Below are 14,416 nucleotides of genomic sequence, written 5' to 3' on the forward strand. Positions count from 1 at the left end.
AAATCTTAACATTTACACTCTGCTTATGGTTGAAGAAATTTGAAACTTGTGTCTCACCATGCTTATGCAAGTAAAACAAAACAAAACACTGAAAAGGTTTCTGTAGTTATGTAGGAAATACATTTTGATTTAAGCAGTATTTCATAAAGATGAATCCTAAACTAAGAAGAAAGCTTACAAGGATTAAATTGGCTTTTAATCCGATTTATTTGATGTTCTTTGTAATAAATATTTCATGCTTTAAGTTTCACTAAAAAGAATTGTGGGGAAAAAAAATCACAAAATACTGGTGACAGCTGCTATACAACAATTTGATTTACATGCTTTAATGCCATTGACGATATAACATTCAACATGTGCCACTGTGCTCCTTTTATGCCATCGATGGCATAATGTGCTGTGACTTGCATGCAGCAATAAATTAGTATATGCATTAATTAGTTTGAAAAGTATGCATAAATAATCATTACTTGACAACTTTGAGGTATAATTTGCCCAAGAACTTCCTTAATTTACAAGTATCGCAAGTGAAAAATTATTTTCAAGTTTAGGTCAATTTTGATTTATGCCATATCTCAGTAACACATCTATGGCATAAATTGAGTGTCAAATGTACTCTGACATCCCATTTGAATAGGCTGATAGGTTTTCATAACATACCAACTGCTGCTGAAACTCTACAAACAATGAACTTCAAAATGACCAACTCAGCTTGTGGTGCAATTTTTGACTGCATACCAAATTTTAATTATGAAGAAATGTTGATTTGTAAGGAAGCAACTCAAATAAACAAGGTTATGGAAAAAATAAAGACTGATGCAAATTAAATTTGTACATTCTACAATATATACAAGTAAACATTTTTGCTAAAATTTCAATGACAACAATCCTTTAATGAGATTTCGCATACTATGATCAAAGAGTCATTTATTGAGCCCATGCTATGTTTCAAATAAATAATGGGTCAAGTTTCTGAATTGCATGTGTTCTGTCAAATTATTGATTACATTTAACACTTGGATAGTGCACATAATGAATTGATAACTTGGTAGTTATACCAAAATGGGGAAAAGAAAATGTAATTCTTACAATGGAGCAATGAAGCTAAAAGTTATAGACTAGGCATGGAAACATCACCAAAGTTATAGACTAGGCATGGAAACATCACCAAAGTTATAGACTAGGCATGGAAACATCACCAAAGTTATAGACTAGGCATGGAAACATCACCAAAGAACATGAATCTGGTGTTTTGGAGAAACAAATACATTACAGTAAATCTGAAACATCATCCCTTCACATGAATATCCAAACAACTAGAATGCTTAGCAGTGAAACTGATGCACTTCACACACTTTAGGTGTGAACATTAATCTCTACCGTAACCCATGAAACACTATGTGATATAACATTGAATTTCCATTGGACATTCTGTGTTTAAAAATGGTTTTGTCTATGTGAAGTGTTCTATTTATGCAACAAGACAGTTGCTCTTTCATTTACATTTGTAAAAAAAATCTACTTTTAAGTGTTAATGATTACTGAAATGCACCTGGGACTACAAGCAACAAATAAAAGGTGTAGCATCTGTGTCATAATGAATGAAATTATTCCTTCTTTCTCTCTAAACTATTTCCATAAAATAAAAACTATGATAAACAGAATCTCAGATGGCTAATGAATCAATATAAAATTTATTAAACTTACTGAATAATGTCCAGTTTTTGCTCGCCAGCTCATTTCACAAATTCAATATTAAATCATTACCCATATGAGATCCTCTTTATATCTCAAGCGTTGACAAGTAACATCTATCTTGTGGAAATCAGTAATATAAAACACATGTCAATAAGTAACATCTACTTTGTGACAATTAATCATATATGACACATGTCAATAGGTAATATCTATTTTATAACACTCAATAGTGTACCACAAGTGTCAAAAAGTAACATCTATCTTGCAACAATCAGTCTTGTACCACAAATGTCAAAAAGTAACATCTTGTGACAATTAATTATGACACATGTTAATAAGTAACATCTTGTGACAATCAATCATATATGACAAGTGTCAATAAGTAATATATATCTTGTGACAATCAATCATATATGACAAGTGTCAATAAGTAATATGTATCTTGTGACAATCAATCATACATGACAAGTGTCAATAAGTAATATGTATCTTGTGACAATCAATCATATATGACAAGTGTCAATAAGTAATATGTATCTTGTGACAATCAATCATATATGACAAGTGTCAATAATATGTATCTTGTGACAATCATATATGACAAGTGTCAATAAGTAATATGTATCTTGTGACAATCAATCATATATGACAAGTGTCAATAAGTAATATGTATCTTGTGACAATCAATCATATATGACAAGTGTCAATAAGTAACATGCATCTTGTGACAATCAATCTCGTATCTAATACCCAACTTTCACACAATTTTGACTCACCTGGCTGAAAAATAACATTTGAGTCACTTGAATCTGGTCTTTCAATGAAATCCATCATCACTTCTGCAGAAGCTTGCCGTGTGAAGCATCTAACACTAGACATCTGATCAATGTCACCTGAACGCTTGATCATTGTAGTTACAATACCAACATTTTCATTGACCTCATACTCTGGTTCCTTGAACTCCATTTTTGGTACTGCAAAATATCAATACTTATTATCTGAAATATTTGTAAATTTCTGAAAAAAAGTGAAATAACAACTTGTATATAGTAAAAGAAAAAATTGTTGGTTGACCATCGGGTTTGATGAAGTCAATCCTGCACTACTCTTTGCTGATGGGTCCTAATGTGGCTGATGAGTCCGATATGAGATGCACATGTCCTTGAGCAGTGTGTACCTGGAGGCAAGAGTTGGTTCTTGATGTTGAGGTCATCCTGCATTCCCTGGCATCAGCAACTTTCATTCTGCAGGCATCCTTGAAGGTTTTGCACCCATTACTAACAGCTGCATGCCAGCCAGGCCTATCCTTGGTGCAGGACTCAAGGTTTGTCACAGATATCAAGCAGCATCTCAGGCTGTCCTTGATGGAGTCTTTGAATCTTTTCTTCGGGCGACCAATTTTTCTGTGTCCACTAGACAAAGGTCCATACAAAATCTGATGTGGCATTCGAGACTCCTCCATACAGATGACATCACTCGTCAACCGGAACTGGGCTCTCATGACCATTGCTTTGATACTGGTTAAGCCTGCTCTATCCAGCACTTCTAGGTTCATCACTCTCTCTTGCCATCTGACGCCAAGTTGCTTGATGTGCTTCTTGCATGTTGTCCAGGTCTCACATCCATATGGAGCTTGTTAGCACAACTCCTTCGTATACCTTTATCTTGATGGACAGTTTGATTTTCCTGTGACTCAACATGCAAGCGGAGACGTCCTAATGATTGATTGGCACTGATGATGTGTGCCGTTATCTCTTTGTCTGGCAATCCATTCGAAGATATGATGCTTCCAAGGTATGTTAAGTGATCGACAGTTTTCAGTTGGGTGTTTTCGATAGACACAATCGGGGGCTAGCTATAGTGCCTGGGACAGGTTGGTGAAGTACTTCTGTCTTGTTCAGTCGGATAGTGAGTCCGAAGAGTCTCAAGGCTTCTGCGAAGTGAGTAACGATGATCTGGAGATCTGCTTCCATGTGTGCCATGAGAGCACAGTCATCCAAGAAAAGTGCTTCAAGAATAAGTTTGTCCATTATTTTTGACAAGGCATTCAGTCAGCGAAGGTTGAAGAGAAAGCCCTCCAGTCTGTACTTTATGTACACTCATTTCTGGAGATCACGTGTAGCAAGGTTCAGGACACATGTAAAAAATAGGTAGAATAGTACTGGGGCGAGAACGTAACCCTGCTTCATGCCATTAGAAATGTTGAATGGCTTGGAGACTTCCCCATTGTAGGGAACGAGTCCTGTCATGACGTTATGGAAAAGTCAGATCATCTTAATGAACTTCCTAGGGCAACCGAGCTGTGCTAAGATGACCCATAGTGCATCCCTGTTGACCATAAAGAAGGCCTTTATGAGGTCTATGAAGACACTGTAGAAGTTCATGTGTTGTTCAATGCAGTTTTCCTGTATTTGTCTCACCATGAAAATCATGTCGATCATGCTCCGATTTGGTCTGAAGCCACATTATATGTATATAGTACATGTATAAGTATATAGTACAAGTATATAGTATATAGTATAAGTATATAGTATAAGTATATAGTACAAGTATATAGTATATAGTATAAGTATATAGTAAAAGTATATAGTAAAAGAAAAAAAATGTATGTCCATTTATTAACCGTATACAAACCATTTTTAATGATAGAGATGAGACATTTTGCTTGTGATATCTGGTTGCAAATCACCTATGAGAGTGTACCTAAGCACTTGCACCATAAAAGCAGCTGAACGTTGGCCAATCAAAAATCATGTCAGATTAGTGCTCTAATTCACCTGCGAACGTCTCAGAAAGATGTTGAAACAAACAGCGATAGATACAGTGGAATATGCCAGATATCAGCATGAAATAAATAATAAGCTTTTGCAGTCTTAACTCAATGGACTTAGCATGACACAGAGAGGAAAATAAGATCCTAGATGGTAGGTTCCAACCAAAAATCATTTTTGGTCAGTACATGTATCATTTACCACTTTAACAAATCTTTTGGAAACACACTTTTGAAGTATTCCAAATGTTATGAACTGATTAGGATTTTAAAAGCTCAAATTCTTATTTGAGACTGGTAGGGGTTGGCAACTGTACAGATGTTAGGAGTGGTAGACGGTATTAGAAACCCTAAACCTGAGAAAAGAAAAACACCGGCCTTGGATTGACAACCCAGGTGTCCAATATGATTTGCATTTGTAAAACATCTATGACCCCACAGTAGTAATGCAAACCAAAAAGACTTATTTCAAAAAGTAATTTTACGAAAATCAAATCAACTGTAGATAAATATGAACAAACAGCAAATTTCATTTATCTACAGTGATGTGGTTTTTACAAAAGCAGAACATTTAGAAACCAAGTTCAAATGTTATTTGTGTAAACAAAAAAAATTAAAACTGCTGAAATAACCTGAAAATGAGGTCATTTACTTTTAAATACAAATAAGCCAACTGAATTTAATTTGCCTCTTTTAAATGGTAACTGTTTAATTATTCTAACAAGGTAGAAAAACAGAACCAAATCCCAAAAGTAAAAAAATGTTAAGAAAAACTGAAAAACTGCTGCTATTGCCTGAAAATCTAATGAGGTCTTAAAAATTTAATCTCTATCTCAAGTGGTTTTCATTTAACTGTGCTTTTAACTGTGCTTGTCCAAAAATTTAAATAATGTGTAAAACTACCATATATAATTGCTTATAAGTTGAGTCCAACTGCAAACAACATAGACCCTAATCCACCACTGCATTATATATCAGCAGATCAGGGTTTATACTGGTTGTTCTACTGATTACTCCAAATAAACTGCAAAGACCTCGATCTTCTGGTGCATAATGTGATGGCAGATCTGGGTAAGTGCAGTCTGTTGAACACTAATGCCCAAACTGCAAGCCATAAAGTCCAAAAAATTACAACTTTAGAAATAGTGGAAATATTGCTTTAACTGCATGAGTCCCTTGAAGGGACTGACTCTAATGGCTTCCAAGGAACTCAGGAAGAGGCCATTTGTTCCTTTTAACTACAGTGTTGACGCCATCTTTGAAGTTCTTTAGATATAAGAAGATTGTCAAATTAGCTCCTGTGGTGGACATACTGGATGTCAACTTGGCACTAGTTTTGTTTAGGACCATAAAAGGCATCATAAAAAGACATGGCCATGGAGATATTGGATCTGCGGGTGGCACCATTTTCGTTGAGGTCAAACCAGACCATCTTAAGAATGTGTATAAATAGCATCATGGCAATCCTCCAAATAGTTCAGAAGTAGCAACAACACATAGGTGGATTATGGATGACTGACAATAGACCATCCCATAAGCTCTTCCAGTCTATGAACAGCCAAGTTAAAATAATGTAGTGGCCTGAAAATATAATCAGATCATCAACATATGAACACAGATGTGATTGCGCACTTAGTGGTTTGTGTGTGACCTGGAAACAATATTCTAACAGAGTTACAGATGGACAAGACCAAATCAAAATGAGGCTTAAGACAACTATCAATTGCAGAAAATGAGACTGCAACATGACTTTATGTATTATCAAAGTTAAATCAACAGGACTTTCAAAATGTTTATTTACCATATACATGTAATGCAAAAAAACACAAAAAGATCACCAATTTAACATGTTAAGCTGAAAGACAGATTTTTGTAGCCTTACAACCTTGCATATTTGGAATAGGTTCTTTGTGCATTTTGGTGTTTTATGGTACATAAACACATTGAAGATTATGTAGTGCCAAGGTAAGTAGAGTTAAGTGCCTTGAACAAAGACATAATGGTAATTGTTGCTGGTAGAGATTATGGTGGGAATAAAACTTGTACCCTTCTAGTCACATGGTTACTATCTTAACCACTGAACCACTGATGCTCTCACTCTCGAACATGATCAAAATCTGGGCCAGATTGGTATAGAGTAAATGTCTTTACCACTGCACTCCTCAAGTCATCTTCCACTAACTAGGGTCTCAAAATCAAACCACCCTGACGGCCGCATTAGGGCATTTTAGATGGCCCATGGACAGCACCACCTTTGTTATCTCTCATTTCACCTGTGATGCCAATCATTTTGCAGGCCACACGATTTGGCTTGGTGGGTCATGTGTTTGAGACTTCTGCACCAAACAGTGTACCCATTAAATTAATTCAATGTTTCTGATAATAGCATTTTGTTTCCCCACTATAGATGCTAATGCTTGCAATGGAATTCCAGGCAGATATATGAAGGAATAATATGATTTAGTCTGTAGAATGGACCAGTATACATTTTAAAGTTTTTAAATGTCAGGACTTTCACAACAGAAGAAGCAAGAACAATGGAAAGGGATACTAATGTGAGATTTTTCTTTACTAAGCAGGAACAGATCTATAAAAATATCTTGTGCGGTAGCCTGGAACAAGTAGCTATGGGACTCATTATTGCTTTTTCAAAAGCAGATAAGGAAAACAAGAAGGAAAAGTGGACCTGTGATTGCTCATCAGAATGACATTAGCAAAACAGCCTAATTACTGTAGTTATTGCAAAACAGCCCAATTACTGTAATTACTGCACAACAACACAATTACTGCAATTACAGCAAGACAGCCTAATTACTGTAGTTATTGTAAAATAGCCTAATTACTGTAGTTATGACAAAACAGCCTAATTATTATAATTACTGCAAAACAGTCTAATTACTGTAATTACTGCAAAACAGCCTATTTACTGCAATTACTGCAAACCAGCCTCATTACTGTAACAGCAGATAGGCAACTAATCTGGGTAAAAAGGTTACTATCAGTCAAATTCAGGTTTTTATTACACAGTTTATGAGAAGTTGTTTCAAGTTGCTTTTCTATTTTTAGTTATGGTGGCCATATTTGATGGCAGGTCTAAACTTTTATATTAGTTCATGCCTAGATGCTTTCTGTCAATTTGGTACAAAGCTGTTTTAGTGGTTATGGCCAGGTGAGCTAAATAACCAATTTTGTACAAGTAAATTTTGGAGAAGTTCAAAATGTTAGAATCTTCAAAGCTATTAACACTTACAGTCAGACAATGTATCGTTGATTAAGATGGTTGTGATACTCGGCTCCCCAAGAGTTCCTCCTACTGGCATTTTCAGAGTGGCCTCAAACTTTTCAATCCCCTCTAGCTGAGGTCGTCCAAGGTCATCAAGGATGGTGATTCGGGCCATCTGAATCATGGTACCTGGAGCAAAATCCAGAATCCTATTGACAGCTGTGTAGTCCATTCCAGCTGAAGCAAGAAATGGTAAACAACGTTTGGTAATGGAACAAAACAGTATACTCTCAAGGATTAGCCAATAAAACATGAAACTATTTTCAAAGACTTTTTTGTCAACTGACAATCAACTGGACACCCATACATTGTTTCTTTTTAATACTGACATTTACAAAAAACATGAAAGTTGTTTTAAGGACACATAATAGCAATTTAACACTGACTAATACTGTCAACCAAACTTGCTGTTTCTAAGAAATGGGCAGCATGGTTTCTTAAAATATCGTATTGGCTTCTGTATAACAAATACCCAACTGTGACCAACACAGAGCCAGATCTGCTGTCATATTACTCACTGTCGGATCAGTGTATACACTATTCATTCTACTTGTGTCTTCAAGTTAAAAAGTGAAGACTCTCATCTCCTGGCAAACAAGGCGATGGCAGTTCTGGCTCTGTGTTAGCACATTAGGCAAGGAAATGTATGGCACTATGTTGGCATGCTAAGCAATGGCAGTTCTGGCTCCATTCTGGTACACTAGGCAAGAAAATGTATGGTTCTATGTTGGCATGCTAGGCAATGGCAGTTCTGGCTCCATTCTGGTACACTAAGCAACTGCAATTTGGGCTATATGCTGTTCTAAGCTGTGTATTTGTTACATATATGTAACTTATAAAGCTTCTGCTATGTGGTAAATTCATTTTCATCACATATTTTCAAAGAAATATGGAAAATATATGATTGGTGAAGAAATGAATTTTCTAAATGATCTAACAAATGCATTTCAAAAGTTTAAAAGTTGTAGAATTTGTTATATTCCTTGCATCTATCCAAAAAATTTTAAATGTGTTCTTTACCCATAAGAACTGTGATAGGAATTATATGATGGAAAAAAGGGATGGATGGAGTCATGAAAAACACAACTCAAATACCACATTTCATTTAGATTCTCCAGAAACAACAATATTTTCTATACCTCTTTAAAACTGACATTATGGGATGCATTCTTCAATGCTGCCTGGATTAATGCTGCATAGGTATTTTTAAAATAATTTTCACTAGTCCGAAGTCTGAACACTTGTTTTTTTTTTAATTGTGCTTATGGTACTACTCTTGACTTGTCCCAATATCATGTTGCATACTATATCTATTAGAAAATATCTTGACTTGTCCCACTATCATGTTGCATACTATATCTATTAGAAAATATCTTGACTTATCCCAATATCATGTTGCATACTATATCTATTAGAAAATATCTTGACTTGTCCCAATATCATGTTACTTAATATATCTGTTAGAAAATATATTGACTTTTCCCAATATCATGTTACATACTATATCTATTACATACTATATCTATTAGAAAATATCTTGACTTGTCATGTTACTTATTATATCTATTAGAAAATATATTGACTTGTCCCAATATCATGTTACATACTATATCTAATACATACTATATCTATTAGAAAATATCTTGACTTGTCCCAATATAATGTTACATACTATATCTATTAGAAAATATCTTGACTTGTCCCAATATCATACAGATCTGGGTCTGTGCAGTTTGCAATTGGACTGGATTTATAAATGAGTTTATACGGTACAGTCTCTGCAAACAGTCCTTTGATGTTCTGGAGCTTTGCATGATCCCTCTCAAATCTCAGTTAATGCAGCTATTACCTCCAAATACATGAAACAGAAGTGCCTTAAATCCATGGGCCACTGATGCTGATGTTATATATTTAATAAAATCACTTTCAAATCTATTTCTAATTGTAGAAATTATCAATATTAAACTGCCTGAAATGTTAAACCCATGGGGGGCTGATAGCCACAGCCACAGAAGGCACCATTATTAATCTGGAGTCATATGTAATTTTAATGACTGTGAGAGATATATCATAAACTCAAGCATTTTAGCATCACAGATTTTTGTGAATACTGTATATATTTTCTTTAATGTCAGTCCAACTGTAAATAGCATAGACTCTAATCTGCTCTTGCATAATAGACCAACAGATCTGGGTCAATGTTTTGTTCTACCAATAACTCCTAATAAACTGCTTAAAGCCAGTGATAAAAAAATCCTTAAACATTTTAGTGAATAACCATCCTGAAACAGAGAACATCCATCCTCAAACACTGAGCAACTACCCATCCTTAAACATTTTAGTGAATAACCATCCTGAAACAGAGAACAACCATCCTCAAACATTGAGCAACTACCCATCCTTAAACATTTTAGTGAATAACCATTATGAAACATTTTGTTATATGATATACCATGCATAATAATCCACACTTTTCCATTTGCAAACAATATGGCTTCCTAAAATTTGTTGATTTACAGTAACATGATACAGTATTCTCTCTATAGAAGTCACAGTTATCACTACTACCCCTCCCCCTTTACACACTTAAAGGGGAAAACATTGGTAACAGCCAGGCAGCATAAAACCTTGTGGCGTGTGTATAAAAATGACCCGAGTTAATTGTCACTGCCTTTCATGTTATTCATTTTGTGGAAAGATATTTTTTCTCACTTCTTTATGCATCTGCTTTGTTCAAATTCCGAAAATTGGAAATTTATAGTCTTTTACTTTTGGAGTTTATTCATGATATGTACTCCTTAAAAACTCCATCCAATATTTTTATGAACTGGCACCAGAATTTGTTTACCCAGTAATAATTTGTAAAGCTAATGGTACAATATTATGGGTATTATAAAAAATTTCAAGAGAGTCTTTTTCAAAATGACTTAATCACACATGTCAAATATAGATTGCAATCAGCATTTTCAGCTTCTTGGTTGGTTAGTCAATTTGTTTTTATTCTCTTTATGCTATACTTCTGATGCATTTATTTTTCTTGTTCACAATTAAATCATTGTTTTGATAAGACTTGTCTATCAAATGTAAAATATACTCCTTGTTCTGATCACTGTTTTGATGAGACTTGTCAACCAAATGTAAATATTCATAGTTTTGATGAGACATGTCTCACAACTGTAAATATTCAAAAAGTTTTGATCACTGTTTTCATAAGACTTTAAGACTTGTCTCTCAAATGTAAAATATACTCAAAGTTCTGATTATTGTTTTGATAAGACCTGTCTCTCAAATGTAAAATATACTCAAAGTTCTGATCACTGTTTTGATGAGACTTGTCTCTCAAATGTAAATATTCACAAAGTTCTGATCATTGTTTGATTTCTAATTGAGAATGTAACACTTTTTGGTCCTGCATGCATGTTATAGTGACAGTGGGAGCACTCTCTACACTTCACTTTGCCATCTCTGAAATGAATAAGAGTTGGCTGTGTACAGTTGCCATGGTGACCTCATGATACAAGTACATGAGAAACAATGTACTGGAAAATGTCCCACCTTAATTAAATGCTACAAACAGTATGCCTGAGATATTGGATCCATTCTCAGATTACCCATTATATTCATGATCTGAATAAATATAATAATATTTGTTTAACCCTTTAACTCATGCAAGCGCCTTTGGATGCCTCTACTATATTCACCTACAACTGCCTTTGTACGCCTCAACCTGATTTGCACACAAGCGCCTTTGGACGCCTCTATCCAATTTGCATACAAGTGCCTTTGGATGCCTGCTGTAAACATCAGCCATTCTGAGTGGGTTTTTGTAGCGCCACCTTAGGGGAAAAACCCCTATTAGATACTACATTCATTGCTGTGAATGACTGTTACATCAGATCACGTGGACGCTGTTTATGCTCTGGTCGAAATCTGCTTCTTAAAGTAACTGGGTCATATTCTCCACTCTCCAAAATGGAGGTCGCGGATTTCATTCAGTACTCAACGGAGTTTTCACATTTAGAATCACAACTATGAAAGCTTCAATAACATAGGTAAAGGCTCTGATATTGATTTAGGCAGCAATTAGTTTTATATATTATCAAATTTAGATGACTTAGTGATGTAGACACAGACAAAGAATTTGTAAATTTTGAGTATAAGAAATGGCAGCTATGGTAATTGGTCACGCGGCTTCACTGACTTGACGGTGAATGAGTTCTCTCTAGATTTTTAAGCACATAACAAATTCTTCTGTAAAAAAATTACACAGCTATAACAATCAGACTTTACTCTTAAATATTTCCGTACATAATATATGTGTACCAAAAATGTAAAATGGTTCAAATTGCTGTTAAACGTAATATACACTGCACCTCATAACAGTTAACAGGCATGCCTATGTGTATGAAGTCGAATAGGTAACAGGTGTTTTATTTATAGCGCACTGCACTGGGTAACTTTGCTAAATGTGTATCGAAGGGCTAAAAAACCATACACTCTTTGAGGTATAGGGTAAAAATATTTTCAACAAAATTCATTGGGAGAACTGCTAAATCTACCTATGCTATTATCTCAATTGTTTTTTCTTCTTCTGTTGCAAGGGAATGCAGTTTTAAAATTGTGACACCACATAATATGTCACTGCTCAAAAGCAATACCTACATAACACCATATTGTCAAATGCGAGATAAAAATACATTTAATATTTCTTACATGGTTAACAAAGGGAGATAATTAACACTTACCCTCTGCAGACATGGGCTCTGTGCGTCTAGTTCTGACGGTGACACTAGCAGGACGGCTTAAATCAGTGCCTGTTCTCCAGACTCTAACCTCTACATATTTATCACTCTCATCTACCACATATGTTTCCTCCCCAAAGTAGAAAATTGGCTCTGAAAATAGATGGTTGATTGGTTGGGACAGTTGGCATTTATTTGGCCATGCCATGCTGAGGAAATGCAAGTTAAATGCCTTTCCAAACAAAGCACAGAAGTAGCCACATGGGCAAGTACTGAACCCCTAAATTTTGGAAAACAAGTTCAAGACTACCAACTGAGGTACAGTGAAACATAATATAGAAGTGATAGGACCAATACAAAAAAATGAAGGTGTCATTTTATGGATAGACATTCAAACAAAATTTCATTTCAGCTGTTTCTTCATTACTCAAGTTGAAGTGAAAAAAATGGACTTGGTAAAGTAGTGCTGTAAAATGCTGAACATAATATACTATATAATGTACTAGACAATACTGACATCAATTAATGTACCAAAGTAAATCTTAATCCATACACAAATTTAGAATTTATTTTACATCAATGAATAAAGTACACCCTTAGTCCAAAATCCAGGTCAAAAAAAGAGAAATATTTTTGTCAGATATTTATAAAAACCTTTATACACCCAAACATTCCATTACAGGTATATAGCGTACTTTAGGTAAATTTTCATACTTGTACAGTAAAACTTGTCTTGAGAGACCAATGCTTTAAACAACCACCTGTCATAAGAGACCAGGTTCTCCTTGCAAAGATTTTTTGATTATATAGATTTATGATCTATCATGAGCGATCACCTGTCTTGTGAGACCATTATATTTTGGCAGAAGGACTTGTCTTTCCAGACAGGTTCTTCTGTAGTAAATTTAAAATTGTTGATTGAGAGAGTGGAATGTTTGTTCCATAGCTTCAAATCATAAAATTGCTGATGCCTACTCAGTTTTTAGTAACCTCTTGTGGACTTATGGATGCAGAACAGGCCTCAAGCCCCAGAACTAAATAAACTACCTGTGTTGCTGTTAATACACAAAACTACAAGTTTTTTCAGAGTTTAGAGAAAGAATTATTTTTTTATAAGCTGTAGGGATATGTCAAGGCCATCAGGCAGAGACTATTCATAAGCAATATGAAAGGAGTTATCTACCCTGACTTGGAACAAAACACAAATGGGGTTTTAAAATTTATTACATCTCCTCATTTACACCTTTTGAATATTTACAGCATGAATGAAATGAAAAAGAAATTGGGATTTATAAAAGTTCTAATCTACTGTGTCAAAAAGTTGAAACAAGTGGACATCAAAGAAGATATCAAAATATCTCCCATCCGGGAATTAGGTATGGAAATATGGATTAAACATAAATATTGAATGCCTGATCAACTATCTCAAAATTAAATGGATATGAAATTAAATACCAAACATAATCTTTTTAATTTTAATTAAATTAAAATGACAAATCTCATTTACCTTCCAAACCCTGCATGGATGTAAAGAGTGCCTTTAAAATCTTTAAGCACACAAATTTTATGCCAATGGTGCAAAATTGCACCTAGAAAATACAAAATTTTAACAGTGCATATACATGAACTGCTGAATTCACTTGCGTGTGCATGGTAAGTTGGTGTCATATGATGCTGTTCCAAATCAAACATTATGAATAAACTTAAGGTGAAAACTATTACTGCCATTACATTCAAATATATGTGGGCTTCATTTCTTTATATCCTCACTTTAAAATAAAAATTCTTTGCGTTAAGAGGGCAGACTGTCAGTTGTTATCACATGCATGGTACAAATTGAATTAAGCCAAAACCATTCAACATTAAATGTTGTGGTTCATTTATTGAGCAGCTTCTGATTTGACTGGATATACATTTAATTCA

General features: G+C 34.6%; 1 protein-coding gene across 1 annotated transcript in view; it reads right to left on the minus strand.

The window, feature by feature from the left end:
- LOC149797807 (FRAS1-related extracellular matrix protein 2-like) overlaps positions 1 to 14,416 on the minus strand; it is a 266,726-nt gene that overhangs the window by 50,458 nt on the left and 201,852 nt on the right. The window contains exons 8-10 of the mRNA XM_089962791.1: positions 12,497 to 12,646; positions 7,719 to 7,928; positions 2,475 to 2,672 (exon numbers count right to left, since the gene is read on the minus strand). Coding sequence (XP_089818917.1) covers positions 2,475 to 2,672; positions 7,719 to 7,928; positions 12,497 to 12,646 — 558 coding nt within the window. The remainder of the gene's footprint in view (positions 1 to 2,474; positions 2,673 to 7,718; positions 7,929 to 12,496; positions 12,647 to 14,416) is intronic.

Source organism: Sinohyriopsis cumingii, chromosome 6 (genome assembly GCF_028554795.1).
Source record: "Sinohyriopsis cumingii isolate HCF-2022 chromosome 6, ASM2855479v2, whole genome shotgun sequence".
NCBI lineage: Eukaryota > Metazoa > Mollusca > Bivalvia > Unionida > Unionidae > Sinohyriopsis > Sinohyriopsis cumingii.